This window comes from Triticum aestivum, chromosome 2A (assembly GCF_018294505.1).
Source record: "Triticum aestivum cultivar Chinese Spring chromosome 2A, IWGSC CS RefSeq v2.1, whole genome shotgun sequence".
In the NCBI taxonomy this organism is placed as follows: Eukaryota; Viridiplantae; Streptophyta; class Magnoliopsida; order Poales; family Poaceae; genus Triticum; species Triticum aestivum.
Window position 1 is genome coordinate 676,560,990 of NC_057797.1, and position 19,652 is coordinate 676,580,641.

General features: G+C 51.4%; 2 protein-coding genes across 2 annotated transcripts; both read right to left on the reverse strand.

Annotated features, from left to right (window-relative positions):
* Positions 1 to 3,580: 3,580 nt before the first annotated feature.
* Positions 3,581 to 5,446, reverse strand: LOC123185886 (protein NRT1/ PTR FAMILY 8.2-like). Its single transcript, XM_044597698.1, has 2 exons — positions 5,332 to 5,446; positions 3,581 to 5,251 (listed from the first exon to the last, which is right to left on the reverse strand). Exons 1-2 carry the CDS (start codon positions 5,444 to 5,446, stop codon positions 3,612 to 3,614), a joined length of 1,755 nt encoding a protein of 584 aa, XP_044453633.1. The 3' UTR covers positions 3,581 to 3,611.
* A 3,973-nt stretch (positions 5,447 to 9,419) lies between these two features.
* Positions 9,420 to 11,758, reverse strand: LOC123190151 (nudix hydrolase 8). The gene is made up of 9 exons (XM_044602745.1): positions 11,464 to 11,758; positions 11,097 to 11,374; positions 10,871 to 10,936; positions 10,617 to 10,754; positions 10,438 to 10,515; positions 10,299 to 10,349; positions 10,181 to 10,215; positions 9,977 to 10,085; positions 9,420 to 9,858 (listed from the first exon to the last, which is right to left on the reverse strand). The coding sequence occupies exons 1-9, from the start codon at positions 11,585 to 11,587 to the stop codon at positions 9,652 to 9,654; spliced, it is 1,086 nt and encodes a 361-aa protein (XP_044458680.1). The 5' UTR covers positions 11,588 to 11,758; the 3' UTR covers positions 9,420 to 9,651.
* Between the last annotated feature and the right edge of the window lie 7,894 nt (positions 11,759 to 19,652).

Genomic DNA, 19,652 nt, shown 5'->3' on the forward strand with positions numbered 1-19,652 from the left:
AGAATAACATCGCAGAACCTGTGCAATTGACATCCTCCACGGGAAGTGTGTGCAAGATCTAGTTGGTTGTGAAGAGAGATGGACCCATCCATGCTTGAAGCAAGCCGGAACCACGGTGTCGGGATCCTCCCCGCGCGCCATATGCTAGCCGCAAACGGGCACTCGGACCTAGATCCAGCCTGACTGCTCCACAATGACATCTCGAGCGGCCTTGCCCCGAGGAGGCCCGCACAACCGGCGTTGCTGAGGTGGTGCTCGCTTTCGCCACTGCGAATTCACCTCTGTTGCACACAACTATGTCGGCTCCAAGGTGCTGCCGGATGGCCTCATTGGTGTTTGCGCCATCGTGCCGCGCCATGACGATCGTCGACTCTGAATCGTCATGCACAAAATCCTCCCCATGGTGCAGACCCGATCGTCACCCCAAAATTTACTCTAAATACAGCAGATAGAAAAGAATACGTCATTATAATATACAGTTGATTAGGGATAAGAAGGGATGATCTCTTCCTGGTCAAGGCAAGGCAAGCAAGCCAGCACCAAATTAAGACCATCAACTCAAACACAAACCAACTTCTCCTTCTGGTCGGAGCTACAGGAGCACACAGCACAATGCTCACCCAAACAAAGAAGGTGATATCTCTCTTCCTTTTCTTCAGATTGAAATGTTCTACAATATGGATAATCAAATTCTCCTTTTACACATTGCTGAATCATTCTATGACCATGAGCTTTCTATCATGACCATGATGAACTACTACATGATAACTCTCGTGGTTACTTTAATAACATATTACTGCAGTACTAATAGGTGAAGAAACACTGAAAAATATGCCAAAAAACATGGCGCTTGAAGGTGAATTTCAGTTAAAAGTCCAGTTGTGGTACTAATAGGTGAAGAAACACTGAAAAATATGCCAAAAAACATGGCGCTTGAAGGTGAATTTCAGTTAAAAGTCCAGTTGTGGTTTAGGGAGCAGAGGAGACATGGGCCGTTTGCTCTCACCTGCAGCTTGCGGAAGTGCGAAATCTAGGAGCAGAGACCTCTTCTTGCCGCCGCCGCTGGTTCTTGGCTGTTGGTTCTAGTAATTAAGATCCACCGTGACAGAGAAGCGGAGTGGAAGGAGGGTTAGAGGCCACAGGTCCTGTAAACCCTAGCACGTGGAGGATCCAGGGAGAGGAAGGAGGGGAGTCACCGCCGCAGGGAAAGGGGAGGGGTCGCCGTCGAGATGCACATCTCGCCGGAAGGGGGCGGGAGAAGGGGCTTCGTCCGGTGCTCGGAGGAAGGTCAGGGAAGAATCTTTCGACGGCGGCCCATGTTCAGGCCCGGTAGCACTGGAAATGTGCTCTCTCAAGCCTTCGACGCTGGGATAGTCCCACCTCGGAGCATTACTAGCACTACGACCAGTTTATATATATATATATATTCAAGCTTAGCAGAGTGCTCGACGAGTTCGGTGGCGCGAACTTGTAACCCAGATGATGAGGGGGCAATTCGTGTCGGCCCCTAGCCCAATTACAAGTGGGGAGAAGCTGACTGCCATTTTTATATTTTCTATACTTACTCTGCTCAGATTTCTATAATATAATCTTTATTTATAAATCTTATATGATTCATGTATGTATTCGTGTATAAATTTTATATTTTTATACTTACTCTGCCTGGGCGCGCCCACCGACCCCGCTGCAGGTCGTAGCGGTTCCACCTGCAGCGACAGAAGCTCCGTCATCTCTCATCGGTGCACCCAAATACTAGTCCCACATCGTTGGGCGAGGCAGACACCGACCAGCTTAAATAGCCGCGCCGGCGCATGACGGCAAGCTTCTCTGTTGTTGTGTTGGTCTATCAATTCTCGCTGCGTGGACGAGATAACTTGACACTCGACTGCATTTCATTAATTAATGCCAAGTTCGTCTCGTTCATGTACGTTGATACCTCTATTTCGTAAATCATTTTTTTTCGACAAATTGTGATTCATAAAAAGCAATGCAGACATGAATATTTCCCTTGTGAGGGAGATAGACCCTGATAATGGATCTTCTGTGTGATAAACATAGATGATTCATACTAACTCGTCATGCGGCGAGGTGGAACTAATACGGTGCGAAAAATCTAATTATGAGCAATTTTCGGTGTGTTTTGGCAGCCAAGACGGCCCACGATGAACGAGATGATCATCATGCATGGCGCTGCATGTAATAGATTTTTGTTAAGAAATCGCCGCATGTAATAGATGTTTTGAAAATAAGGTATATGGTTGCAAATGATAAATTTTGAGGCCCGCTCAGTTTTGAGGGCCCAAATTTGTAACCTGCGGTGATGCTTTTAATGCTTGCTTTGAACTGTCTATTTTGTGGAAAACGCTTCGCGTCTATAGGCCGGTCGAATCTTCGGCCGGTCATCGCTGTGGCATGTGAACTTACAAGACCCACGAACTTCTTCTTTTCTTTTCTCTTTTCCCGTCCTTGTCTCTTCATCGCTCGTTTTTTGCCACACAACTCCACTGCGCCCACGCTCTGCGCTCCCTCTTCCACCTTTGCCGCATCTCTCGGCTCCATGGCCTCCTTCCTTCAAGCTGTTGTATTGCTGCCATCGGAGCTTCAACCACTGGTGGTGGAGTTGCAACCCACAGGGCCCACCGTTGCTGGAACCAGTATGCTGGCGAGCTGGAACAGGCGCCTCGTTTTGATACAACCGGGCATCCCAGAGCTGAAACCGGTGCCCCCCGCTGCTTCAACCGGCGAAACTCTTCGCGTCGTGGAGACGGACGGGCGGGCTGCGAGGCGACCTCTTTTGCTGCAACCCGCCATTTATTTGCTGGAACTGGCATCAGTTTTTCCTACCGTCGCCATGTGATTCGCTGGACAGCCGATGACAGGGTTTTTGCTCGTACTAGTGTATGTTTTCGCTGGGACTAGCTTTTCTTTTCGCTACAATCATTCTTTTGTTTGCTATACAATCGAACAAATGAGAGTCTCCTTGCTGAGTTATTTTGCTGGAAACAGTGTATATTTTTGCCGGAACTAGCAACTTTTTTTTGCTACAACCAATCACTGGAGTTCTCTCCTGCTGAGGGTGATTTTTTGCTGGAACCGATGTCTTTTTCTGTTGAAACCTTATAACGATTTTGCTTCAACCTGAGAAGTTGTTGCCTTTTCTAGATCTCTTTTTTGGCTGGACACGGCAGTGCAAACCGAAGACTGCGGCAAGCCGAAGGCGGGGTTGCGCTAGGATGCTGCAAGCATGGCGCCCGGGAGCTGAAATTGATCGATTTGATTTGTTTTCAGAGTTGCATCCATGGTGAATCGCGCTGGAATCAATGGTGGACGTGACGCAATCCTGGCAGCCACGTTGGCAGGACCTCACCGGAGCTCGTCAGGTACGGCCACAACAACGACGAGGAGGGGGAGTGGAGGTGTGCATGCGGGGGAGCGTGTGGATTCCCCAAAAAAAAATTCTCGCGAGGTAGAAGACGACACAGAAGGGGCCAAATCGAACGGCTAAACATGAATAGATCGGGTGGCTATCGTGCGACCGGCCCAACGTTCCCCTATTTTGTTCTGTCTCCTGGTTCAAGCACACACATTCAGGTTTAGCCGTTGAGGTTCACTCACTGGTCATCATCACCTCCTTCATTGGCCTCCGGGTTGTCTCCGGCTTCGGCGGTCCTCTTGTAGGCGTACCAGTTGGCGATGGGCAGGTAGACAACAAAGTTGACAACGCTGAGCACGGTCATCAGCCAGAAGAAGTAGTCGAGGTGGCCGACGTTGAGGTTCTTGTCCGGGATCCACCCTTGTCCTCCACCCCTCGTCGTCACCTTCTTCACCACCGTCACCAGCAGCGTGCTCACGTAGCTTCCCAGCGCTACCGCCGTCAGCGACAGCGCCATGCACATGCTCCTCATGGCGTCCGGCGCCTGGTCGTAGAAGAAGTCCAGCTGCCCCACGAAGACGAACACCTCGGCGGCGCCGACGATGAAGTACTGCGGCACCTGCCAGAAGATGGAGATGGGCACGATGTCGTCCTCCCCGTACAGCCCGAGCCGCGCGACCGCGCGGAGGCGGAAAAGCTCGAGCACGCCGGCGGCGACCATGGAGAAGATCGAGACGACGAGGCCGACACCCATGCGCTGGAGCTGCGTGAAGCCGCGCGGGTGGCCGGTGACGGAGCGGACGGCCGGGACGAGGAGGCGGTCGTACACGGGCACCCAGAAGATGACGCTGAGGGTGTCGAAGGTGGAGAGCGAGGCAGAGGGGATGGAGAAGTGCGCGCCCATGCGCTTGTCGAGGGTGTTTCCCTGGAACACGAACACGGTGTTCATCTGCCCGTACACCGCCGCGAAGACGATGCCGCTCGCCCAGATGGGCAGCAGCCGCACCACGCTCTTGAGCTCCTCCACTTGCGTCACCGTGCACAGCCTCCACGCCGATGGCGCCGTCGCCGTCCTGTCCGCCGCCGTCTCCACGGCCGCCTTGTCGAGGAACCTGAACTGCTCGGTGCGCTCCAGCTTGCGGCTCCCCTCGATGCCGGACCCCCTGTCCGTCGTCTCGTGCAGCGCCGACCCGTCGACGGGGACGCTCAGCTTGCGCGTGGCGGCGACGAGCACCTGCGCGATGCGGGTGAGCGGGCTGCCGCCGGGGCGCTGGTGGCGGTAGAGCGGCGTGCCGACGAAGAAGCTGCCGACGGCGATGGCCATGACGACGGCGGGGATGCCGAAGCCCCAGCCCCAGCCGTAGCGCACCTGCACGTTCACCAGCACGGACGACGCCACCAGCGCGCCGATGTTGATGGACAGGTAGAACCAGTTGAAGAAGGAGCTCTTGCTCCGCCGCTCGCTCTCGTCGTGCTCGTCGAACTGGTCGGCTCCGAACGAGGACACGCAGGGCTTGATCCCGCCCGTGCCCAGGGCAACGAGGTACAGACCCACGAACACCGCCGCCGTCTGCCCCGCCGTCGGGTCGCACACCCCCTTGGCCGCGCACGTCGGCACCAGCCCTTTCACCGACGCCGCAACCGTCAGGAGGCCCAGGCCGATGACGTAGATGATCACGAAGGAGGCGATGGTCCAGAAGCGGCCGAGGTAGGCGTCGGCGAGGAAGGCGCCGATGAGGGGGGCGGCGTAGCAGGTCCCCGTCCAGTTGCTGACGGTGTTGGCGGCGTCGCTCTTGTTCATGCCCATGTTGTCCAGCATGAAGTTGCTCAGGTTGGCGCTCATGCCGTAGTACGCCAGCCGCTCGCAGCATTCGTTAGCTGCAATTCATGGATCAACGCCATGGCTGGCTAAAAGAGCAGGGCAACAACGGAGTCGTCGTTTGTATGCACGTACGTACCGAGGATGTAGGGGCAGGCGCGCCAGGTGCCGGTGCTGCTCTTGACGGCCTGGTTGCCCTTGATGTCCACGGTGCCATCTTGGGTGTAGATGGTGTCCGCGCCAACCTCCCCCATTTCCACCTGCTACTTTTTGCTGCTCAGACCTCAGAGGAGCAACTTTTGTAATGGGCAAGACAAACAGGATGGTTTGAAATTTTGAATGGCATCGAAGGTTTATATATCCAGATCAAATGAGAAAGTACAAAAGAGATGAAATCAGCCAGTCCAAACCTCTTCACATGCTGACAAATGAAATTTGTTGGAATTAACCACAACTGTGTGTCCGTACCGGTAACAGTCACCGAGTAGCTAGCTTTTATCGATCCGCCGGCGGAAACTCTCACGCGAAAAGCACATGTACGCGTACCACCAGAGAGGATTTTTTAGGGGAGCCAGTTGTGTATGCTGCATGATAGACGCTAGGACATGCATGTTGTATTCGGCCAGTCAACAAAATCCATACGCGCTGTATATATGCAAATCGATGTCGACTACGTTTGTCTATTTGTGAACATCTACTGTCACGCGAACCAAGCTGTGGTTCCATGGTTAGAGGGACTGTGGTATCCCTAACCCATCAGGGTTCAATTTCTGATGCTCGCATTTATTTCTGAATTTATTTTAGGATTTTCGGCGATGTGCATTCAGTGGGAGGAGACGTTTTCGTCGACGACGAGGCGCCTACGATATGTCGGCTCATAGGGATAGGGTGAGTGTATGCGTATGAGCGTTTGTGTCTGTACTGATGTTCAAAAAAGAACATCTACCATCACGATTACCAAATCAGGCGCCCTATATGTCCCCGGCACGTCTGGACACGTCCACGGATGGTTACCAGTCGGATCTCAAATTTTCGCCCGCACAGCCGAGGCGTAGCTCATATCTGACACCCCACATCCATACTACGCATGCAAACGTAATTAAACAACGGACAAAGAAATCGGCATCAAACGAACAACAAAATGCATATAAACCCCCTTTACATCATCGAAAAGATCACCACGGTTCATCGCTGGACAAGTTCTAAACTTAAACAACTAAAAAACAATAATATAAATGGATGAGGAGAGGGATCACCACTTCCTCGCGGGCCCTTTGCCCTTCTGGTCGACGGCGCAGCGATAGGCGCCCGTGGCTAGTGGTGAATCGTTCGAGTCGTGATCAAAGGAGTCGTCGTCGTCGTCGTTGGACGAGTAGTCGACGATGACAATGAGCCCCTTCATCGGACGGACGCCACGCTTCACCACCCAAGCCGCCTCCGTCGTTCCCTCCGCCGCCTCGTGCTCTGACTGCTCAATGGCAAGCCAGAGCGCCTTAGTGCTCTTCCTCCGTAGTCGGCGACCGTCCATCTTCGCCATCGTCAGCCACCGGCTATAGACCAAAGTGAGGAGCCGCTCGTCCTCGTCGTCGGCAACCCGCGGCGGCAGCGCACAGATTGCTCCATTGTGTTCTCTCCCTTGCCCGCTGCGTCTCGCGACGCGCACCTCGCGTGCGCGCCCGAGCCGGCAGAGCAGGCACTAGCACCCTCCGCCTCCCTTGCGGAGCAGCGATTGGCGGGGAAAGGGGACAACATGGGTCAGTGCCACCCTGACGGAGCTGCGCGCGGGCCAGGAGGAGCCAGTTCCAACGTCTGCGTTGCGTCGACATGGGAGCAACGACGGGGCAGATCCAAAGTTGCCCCCTTGTCCACCTTGGACTTTTCCAGCGCAATGCGGAGGGCCAGCTCGTTGATGCCGAGGTTGGAGTCGAAACTCTGGCGACTGGTGGAAAGATGTGCTCTTTTCCGACGGCGGCTACATGAATGCGGAATCCATCGGGGGGATAAATCTCAGCAGGTAAATGAGCCCAACTTTGCCGTTGTACTACTACATATTGCATTTATAAGTATCTTGAGAATTTGATGGCGATGTTCTTTGGTACATAACATAGTCATTTGTTGCATCTTTAGGTTTGGAAGCCATTTGTGTTTTGAAAGTTCGATACTCATAGTCATTTGTTGCATCTTTAGGTTTGGAAGTCATTTATGTTTTGAAAATTCGATACTTTTAGAGAAACTTGCTTGACCCCTCAATGTCATTCACGCAACTGATCCAAAGCTTAAGGAGAATTTGACCATGTGTAAGTTAATTATCCCTACTCCTAATGTCTTATTTGGTAGGATTGTATTTTTTTTGTCTCCCATTTTCGTCTGTTTTTTTTGTCTTCCTTTCCACCACCCCACCAGTTTATTTTCGTGTCACCTCTCACACAACGAAAAAAATCTAAACGGATCAAGACTTTTCATGCCGATGCAAGTTATTTAGTAATGTATTTATGTGAAATAATCAATCACGATCAATCCCTATGAAATTTAAATTAATTAATCTTACCTTAAATCAATCAATCACATTAATTTGGAAACAAATAACCGATTTTAAGAAAAATCGGTCAATAACTCTAAATCAGCACTTGGCTCTCGGCGTAGCGAGGGAAGGGGTGATGCCGTCTTCTCTTGACTATGCGGGTAGCACGGAAAGGGGTGGCGAGTGATTCTGGCATTGACATGACTTTGGCGATGGTGGCTCACTCGTTCTCGTTTCGATCTGGAGGTCCCGTGTTGGCAATGCGACCTTTCTTCCATATTGGGTCGGGTCCGGTTGTACCTCGGGTGGCTATGGCGAGGATCCAAGCGAAAGCTCTATGCTTTTGGTGGCAGTGGTGGTGATGCCTGCGGATGTCACTTACCACTTGGGGGCGTTGAGGGAGTCCTGAATTAGGGGGTCCTCTGGTGTCCGGGCTATTTGATATGGGCTGGACTGATGGGGCGTCAAGATACAAGCAGAAGGCTTCCCTCCTGTGTTAGGGTAGGACTCCCCTATGCGTGGACGGCAAGATTGGTGTCCGGATATGTTATTTTCTTTCCTTACAAACCCTCTGTACAACCCTAGGTCCCTCCGGTGTATATATAAACTGGAGGGTTTAGTCCGTAAAGGCTATTGTAATTTTCATAGGCTAGACAGTTAGGGTTTGGCCATTACAAGTCTTCGGGAGACTCATTATTAGCTTAATCTCTCTAACAAGATAAGCATAAATTGATCTGTCGATGTTGGTGGTCTACACTAGCTTGACGAATTCCAGGGAATCAACCTCCAATTCAATAGGTAGCTTAATTCTCACTAGGGAAGGTGATATAATCCCTCTATACATGCACAAATTTCTGCCCTCTTTATTGTCGTTTTTTATTGCTTGACTTGTTTGGATCGAATTTTTATTGCTTGACTTGTTTGGATCGAATTTTCGCTGCCATTTTGTATGGATTTTGTGATTTGGGCAATTCACTTTGTATCGGTTCGGTAGATTGGGTTGTGCGTTGCCATGGCCCCAGGAGCCGGAAGAAAATCAACGCAATTACTTCCTCCGTTCACTTTTGTAAAACATTTTCAAATTTAAGACAACACCCAAAATAGTTCAGTTTCGGCTGTCTTGAACGACTTAAGAAAGTGAACAGAAGGAGTAGAGGAGTTGGGAGAAACATGATCTTCCGAGATTAGCAGACACTGCAATCTTATAAACATGGTTGTTTCCTCCTAGTGGGTCGAGGTTAGATGGCAAGATGGGAATGCGCTCTTTGCCGGGTGCGGTGTTTCGATCGCTCATCTGCATCCGGTCCAAAAAAAAAATTAAAATGAATATTTGATGCATGAGGTTTGCTTTATTTTTTAAATTATTTAGACATCTGAGCAGCTTTTGGTAAAAAGACAAATCGATTCGTGTGAGTAGTAAATATTTTTACAGACCCTAGATTTCTAAATAATTTAAAAAATAGATCGAACCTCACGCATCGAATTATCTACCACAATTCTTTTGATTATTTTAATATTTATTTTGATTTTTCTCGTCAGGGCCGGTGAAGCTGAGCCTGGGCTCAGAAAATTTGTATGCAATTTTTATTATTTAAAATCTGGATTGTAAGTTTTTCTCGAAAAAAAAACTTCGTACCCCTACCCTCTGCATCTTCGTGAAGGATACTTTGAAGCTGAACTTTCTCTAACAATACTGCACAGTACACTGAAACTGAAAGAAAAATATATCTTCCAGATCCCTGCCATTTCTTCTAGATAACTGCCACCACCGGTACACTGACGCGAATAGTAGTACAAATTACTCGTCCCGCCCATGTCTAATTACAGTCTTCTACACGTATGTACAGAGGCCAATCCAGTTGCCTCCTTAATGCTACAACTTTGCACCACACAACGCCTCGGCGGTCGCAGAGCAAAGAAAAAGAATCCGGCGAGCCGTCAGGCAGCGTCGCAGTTGACATCCTCGGGCTCGCCCACGTTGTAGTAGAGGGTGGACTGCCGGCCGTCGAACTTGGAGACGACGTTGTGCGCCGTGAGGCCGCAGTAGCACTTCCTCAGCCGCTGGATGCAGATGTCCATGATCTTCTGGAACATGTGGTCCTCCTGGATGAAGGGCTGCTTCACGAACTCCTCCAGCGGCATCCACTGCACCACACAAAGCCAGATTACAGAAGCTTCAGCAAAGCAGAATACTCTGAACCGAAGTTTCTACTACCATGGGAGTCGATTTTCAGGTGTAGTTTTGAAGATGGTGATGACGTACCTTTGCTGCCTGAATCTCCGTTTCGTCGATCTTGATCGCGCTCGACAGAGGCCTCAGCATGCAGATGAAGAACAGGTCCGACTTCTGAAACGCCACGTTGTGCGCGTGCCTGTCATTGTTTTACGGTTTCAGTGGTGAGTGAGACAACATTCAGGGTATCATAACAGTTTCAGAGTTACTGCGCTGAGGTGGATGAGTGTTTACCTGAAGGCAACCACATCCACGAATTCAGTGTCAACCTGCACAGAGCACCACAAGAGCAATACCGTTCAGAACCAATCCTCACGAGAAAGTCTATCCAAGTGCTCGGTTTCTTTCTTACCCCTGTTTCTTCCTGGACCTCTCTGATGGCTCCCGTGTATATTTCTTCTGACTGCAAGAGGAAGAACAATTGCTTCAGTAACAGCGACACACATCGCGTACCATGGTTGCATCGCCGATGATCTTCAGTGCGTTCTTACCTCCTGAATGAACCCCGTGGGGAGTTTCCAGACACCATCCAACGCCCAGCCGCGGTACTTCTCCTGCACCACTAGGACCTGTCCGATTGTTCATGGAAATGCCATTAGTCCCACGAATTTATTCAGTCATTATCCTTTCAGATCAAAACTATTACTAGCACTGTGCGCGCGAGAGCTACCTCCATTTGATCATTGATCACGAAGCCCCCGACGCCGACCTGATGAGAAGCGTTCGCTGGGAGCAGAGACGGCTCGTCGGGGATCCAGTACGTCAGCATCAAGTAGGCCTCCTCCGCGTGGTGGTACTTGAATCCTTCCTGCACACAGATTTAGGGACATAGCATCAGTTTCAGTTCAGTGAACTACTGATTTTGTATCTAAGTTCAGACAGACTGATTTCAGTGACGACGGTAGTTAGTAATAGTATTCGTACCTTGACTGCTATGGGAACAAACTCAGATCGATCCACAGGCAGTTTCAGCCACACCCCTTTCTTTCCCTGCAAAAGGAATCACAGCACATGTAAATAACTGAACCAAGTGACAGTCAGTTGCTGATACATTTCATAAATTACTGAACTGGAGTTTTCTTTTTTTTTTTTGCGGGGGAACTGGAGTATTTCAAACCCCCATTTTCTCCCTCTCGATCTGTGCACGTACCACGGACTGCCAGTAGGAGAGGGACGCCGCGAGCGACCGGGCGAAGGCGGCCCCGTCGGCCGGCAGCCTGTCGGCGTCGACGACGACCCCGCTGTACTCGTCCTCGGAGGCCTCCAGCACGAAGTTGTTCTCGAGAGTCGTCCACCAATGGTGGCCGGTGGAGTCGGGCCAGTTGACGCCCATCCACTCGGGCTCGCTCCTGAACAGCTTCCTCCGCGCCGCCGACCTCACCCCGCTCAGCATCCGGCCGATGGAGTAGGACGCGCTCACCCCGTGCTCTGCACAACAGCAACGAAACACAGCGAGTGAGCTCACGCGATTCAGATAGGCGCCAGTGACCGACGGAGTGACAGACAGGAGCCCGTACCTCTGGAGGAGCCGGGGCAGTTGAAGAACCTCGCGGCGCTGCCGGCGCGGCCGCGGCGGCGCCCGCCCGGCGTGGAGCAGAGAGCGGCGGCGCCGGCCGTGTCGACCAAGCTGCAGCTCTCCATCGCTCACAAGTGGTGTCTGGACTAATCCCTTACCTCTTCTAGACAAAGTGCTACCCAAGTTGCAGTGCTATCACGAGCGATGCTACCGTTGAGGTATGAACTGATACGGCGTGCGCGCCTCGCGATGTCCGGGGGCGAATGGCTGAGCTCCACAGAGCGGCCGAGGAGCTTATAAAAATCTCGGCCCACGCCCACGTCAGTGTCACGGGGATAAGGGGCCACGCCGATGGCATGGGGATATTCGCGCGCCGGCTCAGAGTTACCGCCCGGCCGCACAAGGCACCCCTAACCCGATTGCTATCATTAGGAGTACTCCCTCCGTCCGGGTGTATAAGTCATTCGCGTAGTTCTAGGTCATCGATTTGAGGAATTAAATATGTGTTATATGTCATAAAAAGTATACCACTAGATTTCCACACGGATGTAGTTTCTAAATATATATTTTTTGTCACATATAATACATATTTAGATAGTTAAATTATCGACCTAGAACTACGCAAATGACTTATACACCGGGACGGAGGTAGTAGTTCCTTCGCAGTTACCACTACGCAAGCGAACAAAAACACTGTGTATACTAAACTAACTCGACGACAGTGCGCAGGAGAAACGACACGCAGATGCAGAACCCAGACGCATGTCATGTGGGTGCTGAGAATGCTGTCTGGCCGGTGGTGGAGGACGGGTGGGCGTGACGAGGACCCGCAACGCGGGACGCATCAATCAAGTGGCATCAGCAGTGCCGTGATCGCCGCCTAATCACCCCGTCACGCGGGCCACCACCCGCCCTTCTTGTTACTAGCTTTATTGATTGATTGGTTTTAGCGGTGGTTGCAATTAGTTAGGCCTCCGTGGTACCCTGTCCGCCTCCGTCTCTGCCGCGTGACTGGGCTCCGCGTCGGAGGGGGCCATCCAGTGTAGCTGAACTGAACTAGTGCAAATTTCCTCATCCAGATATCTTGATGATTGTCTCGGTCATGATGGTGTCCTCCCTGGCGCGCAACGCAGGCTGCACGCGTCAGCGACAGGAGATTTTTTCAATTAGTCTGAAGAAAAGTAGCAGACGATTTTTCTCACTTCGTAGGGAGCGAGTGCAACCGGTTTGGATGGTTCGCGCGTTCCGCACGTGATCGATGGTGGTCGGGCGGGGAACTCGTTTGGGATTGGATTGGATTGGGCGGGTTACGTGGAGACAGGTGGTGACGCCCGGCACGCGAAAGGTGCTACGGAAGCTCGGACGGGTCTAGAAGGCGACGCCGGCGCGGCAACACGTGGGAACGACCCGGGCTGCTCCGGGAGCGGAGGAGCAGGCCGCCGCCTAGACGCGTCTCCGGCGGCCATGCACGCGACGTGGCGAGCGCTGCGTGCTGGACCGTCGGGTTCGGTCTCGTGGGCGCGGTCTGCGTTGCGGGCTCCGAGTTCCCATGCACGAGCCGAGGTGGCTGCGCTGCGAGCCACAGATCGTGGTGGTGTTCTGTTTCAATTCTGCGGGCCACCGTGTTCTTCTTTTTTAAACATATGTACAGACACAAGGGCTCACATACACGCACATACACTCATCCTTATAAACACACGAACATTTTGTTTGGTTAATGCCCAATGTCATGCTCGCTCCATTCCATTCTGTCAGGTAGCTAGCTATGTATTCCCTCTATAGACAAACCGACTGGCTAGGGGTAACTTGATTGGAAATTAAATTTGAATCAGTCGATTATTTGCTAGCCGTTGAATATGAAATGAGAGGCCATATTTGTTTCTCCAACTTCCTGCCTCATCTACTAGGAGTATTCACCTTCCTCCCTGAAACCTCCGCACATACCACCGGCCTAACCGCCGTCCTCTGCCCCCCGCGGCCGCCAGCGCTCCCACACCAGCCCGGCTACCTCATCCTCCCCTCAAACACCGCCTACCGTCGTGCTTTCTCCGCCCACGACCATTCCTATACCCCCCTCCAACTCTGACATCGGGTCGTCGGCGGACCTCCAACTCTGACGTCGGGTCGTCGACGGACCTCTTCCCTGAAAAGAGGAGTAATGTTTCGTTTTTGCCGTCCGTCTCGTCACGCCAAGCCTCGCGCGTTTGTCATGTTTCATGAACAAACCTAGTCGAAAGTGTGCATTTTACTTTTTTGCCTGTCAAGCACGGATAGTTGATTGACAATTAACTATGAGTTATTAATGGATGCATCACATAACAGCCATATCTGAACCATCAGATCAAGGGGGCCGGGTCAAACATCTTCTTACGCGACCACATATATATTGGAGGTAGTGGTAATCCTAGCCACCACCTGACAAGATCGCAAATGCTCTTTCTCCTTGCGCACAACCCATCATCGTTCCTCTCGCTTCAATGCCTGGGAGCACGACGTTCATCTCCTGCGGCAACAACTTAAGCTGTCATCGAGAGGTGTGAGCGGAGGCTCCCTCGTGGATACACGCCACGACCTCATAGGCTCATACCCCTGGGGTCGGAGCCGCTTTCCTGGTTGCAGAGAGAGTGATGCTCGTCCCGACTGTGGCGTATTTCGCGCCGCCTCTCACAGCGTGGCTGGCGCCGGCTGTCTAGGAGGACTTCGACCTCCCGACAGTACATGAGGTCGTGCTTGTCGAATAGGTGCAACCGGGCACCACCAGAATGCATGTGTCCTGCTTGGAGGCTCTAGTCCTCCTCTTAGATTGAGAGCATCACGAAGGCTAGCGGTACGAGCGAGTGTGGAGGCCCCGACGGGGAGGCGGGGCATGGAGCGACGCTATCCTGCCTCGTCGCGTGAAGGACTCGCCGACCATGGTGGCAACGAGGGAACTTCGACACCTCAAGTGGCGAAGATCGACACTCTTGGTTGCCGGCCGGTGACAGACGATGTCTACTAGCCCGTCAATCTCTCGAAGGGAGGGTGAACGTGCATGGTTGCAGCGCGGCCGTTTGAGCTGCCTTGTCATCATCTAACTAACTGGCGACATGCATGTCAGTATGGGCGCGACGCTTGGCGGCGTGGTGCCCTTTGAAGGGAAAACGTCCGTAGCATCATGACAACGTGTCATTGTGAAACAAGAGAGAAGAAGAATTGGATCGGCACAACCCAAAAGGTGGCCTCAGGACGTATATATATACTCGGCCACTAGGGCACAACCGGCGCACTGGGATACATCAGATAGATACAAGTTGTTACATGAGATAATGACTATGAAGGGATAAGAGATATTAACTAACTCCATGTACAATATCTAACATGTTTAACATCCCCCTTCAATCTAAACTTCTTACTAGAAGATTGAGATTGTGTCTGTTTGAGACAAACGCCGATTCTGCCAATGGTTTAGTGAAGATATCAGCAGTCTGTTCCTTGGAAGAGATGAACCTTACATCAAGTGCTTTAGTCGCGACCCTTTCACGTACAAAGTGAAAATCCACCTCTATTTGTTTCGTTCTGGCATGAAATACTGGGTTGGCAGACAAATAGGCAGCACCCGGATTGTCACACCACAGAACTGGAGGTCGAGACATAAAGACTCCAAGCTCACCAAGAACAGATTGTATCCAGATTACTTCAGCTGTTCCATTTGCTAGTGCCTTGTATTCAGACTCAGTACTCGAACGTGAGACTGTGGCTTGCTTTCTTGAGCTCCAAGACGCAAGATTGGGTCCAACAAATACCGTAAAACCACCTGTGGATTTTCGATCATCACTGCACCCAGCCCAATCCGCATCCGAGAAGCAGCTCAGCAACAACGAGGGTGATCTCCGTATGAAGAGGCCCATATCACGTGTGTGCTTCGAATACCGCAGAATGCGTTTGGCAGCTAAAAAATGCACGATGGTTGGTGTGTGTAAGAACTGACAAACTCGATTGACTACAAAAGAGATATCCGGTCTCATGAGTGTCAAGTACTGAAGCGCCCTAACCAGACTCCAATATTTAGTGATGCCATCCTGTCCAAGAGACGATCCACTGTCCTTGCTGATCTTTTCACTTGAAGACATGGGCGTGATTGATACCTTACAGTTTTCCATGTTTGCACGGTGAAGTATGTCGCCAATATATTTCTGTTGAGACAGAACAATGCCCCCTGGCGAGGACGTCACCTGAACTCCAAGGAAATAATGCAAGGGGCCAAGATCCTTGAGAGAAAACAGGGCTTGAAGATCAGCGAGTAACTTGGTTGTGGCAGATGAAGATGAGCTGGCCACGATGATATCATCAACATAGACAAGCATGAAAATAGTGACACCGCCATAGTTGAAAACAAAGAGTGATGTATAAGCCTTAGATGCCAAAAACCAAGTTGCTGAAGTCTAGAGCTTAACCGAGAGTACCACGCATGAGGGGCCTGTTTGAGACCATAGAGAGCCTTGTTGAGCTTACATTAGTATCGGGGGGCAGAAGGATCCTCACACCAAGGAGGCTGACGCATGTAGACATCCTCCTGAAGAATGCCATGAAGAAAATCATTTTGGACATCCAACTGTCGCAAACACCAACCACGTGAACCAACAATGGAAAGAACGAGACGTATAGTGACGGGTTTGACCACTGGGCTGAAAGTATCATCATAGTCCAACCCATACCTTTGCTTGAACCCCTTGGCAACAAGATGAGCCTTGAGACGTTCAACAGAACCATCAACCTTGTGCTTGATCTTGTAGACCCACTTACAGTAAATAATGTTGACACGCCGTGGTGGAGGAACAAGCGTCCATGTACCATTTTGGTGAAGAGCATCAAGTTCTGCCTGCATTGCCGCACACCATGCAGGGGACTGAAAAGCTTCATGATGATTTGCAGGTTCACGGAGAGCAAGAAACACACGCTTGGACGGATCATATGTGATCGTTCCATTGGTGCGATGCTTAGCATGACGAGTGTGATCACGTGTCCGGGTGACCATAGCGTGAGCAGGTGGTGCAGAAGATCCGGGGGCCGCAGAAGATCCAATGGCGGCAGAGGCAGATGCGGCAGCAGCCGCTGTCGCCTCGGATCCACTGCTGGAGCCGGCCACAGGCTGCCGCGCATGCAGAGACAAGGCAGCATCGGTGCGCGGGCCGTCAGCGCCAACCGGCCGTGCCATGCTAGGATCTGGGGCCGCGGCACCAGCGGGCCGCGCCGTGTTAGAGTCCGGGCCCGTCGACCCAACAAGCGCCACATGGACCGGGGCCCCAGGTGTGTCGGGTACGGTGGGAGACAGCGGAGGGACGGGTCCCACCACAGGCAAGGGGAGGCGCGCCCCATGCATGGCGTAGGCGGGAGTGGAGGGAACAGGCCCATCCGTGCCCGACAGGTGGCCGCGTGAGGATGCAGACCCGTGGTTGTCGATTCCCACTGTTGTGGGCGACGCGCAATCATGGGCCGGCGCGTGATCCGAGGGAGGATCCACACCAGGATCCACGCCAGAATCTGCATGGGATCCCGGAGCTGCTGCTGGAGTGATTTTCTACGCCAGAGGAGTACCTGCATCCAGATTAGCATCCAAACCAGATGTGCCATAATTCATGTGTGTTGGAAATATGCCCTAGAGGCAATAATAAAAGTATTATTATATTTCATTGTTCATGATAATTGTCTTTTATTCATGCTATAACTGTATTATCCGGAAATCGTAATACACGTGTGAATACTTAGACCACAATATGTCCCTGGTAAGCCTCTAGTTGACCAGCTTGTTGTGATCAACAGATAGTCATGGTTTCCTGACTATGGACATTGGATGTCGTTGATAACGGGATCACATCATTAGGAGAATGATGTGATGGACAAGACCCAATCCTAAGCATAGCATAAAAGATCGTGTAGTTCGTTTTGCTAGAGCTTTGCCAATGTCGAATATCTCTTCCTTAGACCATGAGATCGTGTAACTCCCGGATACCGTAAGAGTGCCTTGGGTGTATCAAACGTCACAACGTAACTGGGTGACTATAAAGGTGCATTACAGGTATCTCCGAAAGTAGCTGTTGGGTTGACACGGATCGAGACTGGGATTTGTCACTCCGTATGACGGAGAGGTATCTCTGGGCCCACTCGGTAATGCATCATCATATTGAGCTCAATGTGACCAAGGTGTTGGACACGGGATCATGCATTACGGTACGAGTAAAGTGACTTGCCGGTAACGAGACTGAACAAGGTATTGGGATACCGACGATCGAGTCTCGGGCAAGTAGCGTACCGATTGACAAAGGGAATTGCATACAGGGTTTGATCGAATCCTCGACATCGTGGTTCATCCGATGACAACATCGAGGAGCATGTGGAAGCCATCATGGGTATCCAGATCCCGCTGATGGTTATTGACTGAGAGCGTCTCGGTCATGTCTGCATGTCTCCCGAACCCGTAGGGTCTACACACTTAAGGTTCGGTGACGCTAGGGTTATGAAGATATGTATATGCAGAAACCCGAATGTTGTTCGGAGTCCCGGATGAGATCCCGGACGTCACAAGGAGTTCCGGAATGGTCCGGAGGTAAAGAATTATATATAGGAAGTGCTATTTCGGGCATCGGGACAAGTTTCGGGGTTATCGGTATTGTACCGGGACCACCGGAAGGGTCCCAGGGGTCCACCGGGTGGGGCCACCTGTCCCGGGGGGCCACATGGGCTGTAGGGGGTGCGCCTTGGCCTTCATGGGCCAAGGGCACCAGCCCCTATAGGCCCATGCGCCTAGGGTTTCCCCCTAGGAGGAGTCCTAGTGGTGGAAGGCACCCCTAGGTGCCTTGGGGGGGAGGGAAACCTCCCCTAGGCCGCCGCCCCCCCTAGTAGATCTCATCTACTAGGGCCGGCGCCCCCCCTGGCACCCCTATATATAGTGGGGGAGAGGAGGGACTTCATACACCAGCCCCTGGCGCCTCCATCTCCCCCCGTTACGTCTCTCCCTCGTAGTCTCGGCGAAGCCCTGCTGCTGTGACGCCCTGCATCCACCACCACGCCGTCGTGCTGCTGGATCTTCATCAACCTCTCCTTCCCCCTTGCTGGATCAAGAAGGAGGAGACGTCTCCCGTCCCGTACGTGTGTTGAACGCGGAGGTGCCGTCCGTTCGGCGCTGGTCATCGGTGATTTGGATCACGTCGAGTACGACTACATCATCACCTTGCAAGCTTCCGCACGCGATCTACAAGTGGTATGTAGATGCAAACTCTCTCCCTTGACTCGTTGCTTAGATGAACTCATAGATGGATCTTGGTGAGACCGTAGGAAAAATTTTAATTTTCTGCAACGTTCCCCAACAGTGGCATCATGAGCTAGGTCTATGTGTAGTTCTCTTTGGACGAGTAGAACACAATTTTGTTGTGGGCGTGGATTTTGTCATCTTACTTGCCTCTACTAGTCTTTTCTTGCTCAACGGTATTGTGGGATGAAGCGGCCCGGACCAACCTTACACGTACACTTACGTGAGACCGGTTCCACCGACTGACATGCACAAGTTGCATAAGGTGGCTGGCGGGTGTCTGTCTCTCCCACCTTAGTTGGAGCGGAATCGATGAACAGGGCCCTTATGAAGGGTAAATAAAAGTTGACAAAATCACGTTGTGGTGATTCGTAGGTAAGAAAACGTTCTTGCTAGAACCCAATTGCAGCCACGTAAAAGATGCAACAACAATTAGAGGACGTCTAACTTGTTTTTGCAGCGATTGATCATGTGATGTGATATGGCCAGAAGTTGTGATGAATGATGAACTGTGATGTATGAGATCATGTTCTTTGTAATAGGATTCACGACTTGCATGTCGATGAGTATGACAACCGGCAGGAGCCATAGGAGTTGTCATTATTTTTTGTATGACCTGCGTGTCATTGAATAACGTCATGTAAACTACTTTACTTTATTGCTAAACGTTAGTCATAGAAGTAGAAGTAGTCGTTGGCGTGACAACTTCATGAAGACACGATGATGGAGATCATGATGATGGAGATCATGGTGTCAAGCCGGTGACAAGATGATCATGGAGCCCCGAAGATGAAGATCAATGGAGCTATATGATATTGGCCATATCATGTCACAACTATATAATTGCATGTGATGTTTATTATGTATTATGCATCTTGTTTACTTAGGACGACGGTAGTAAATAA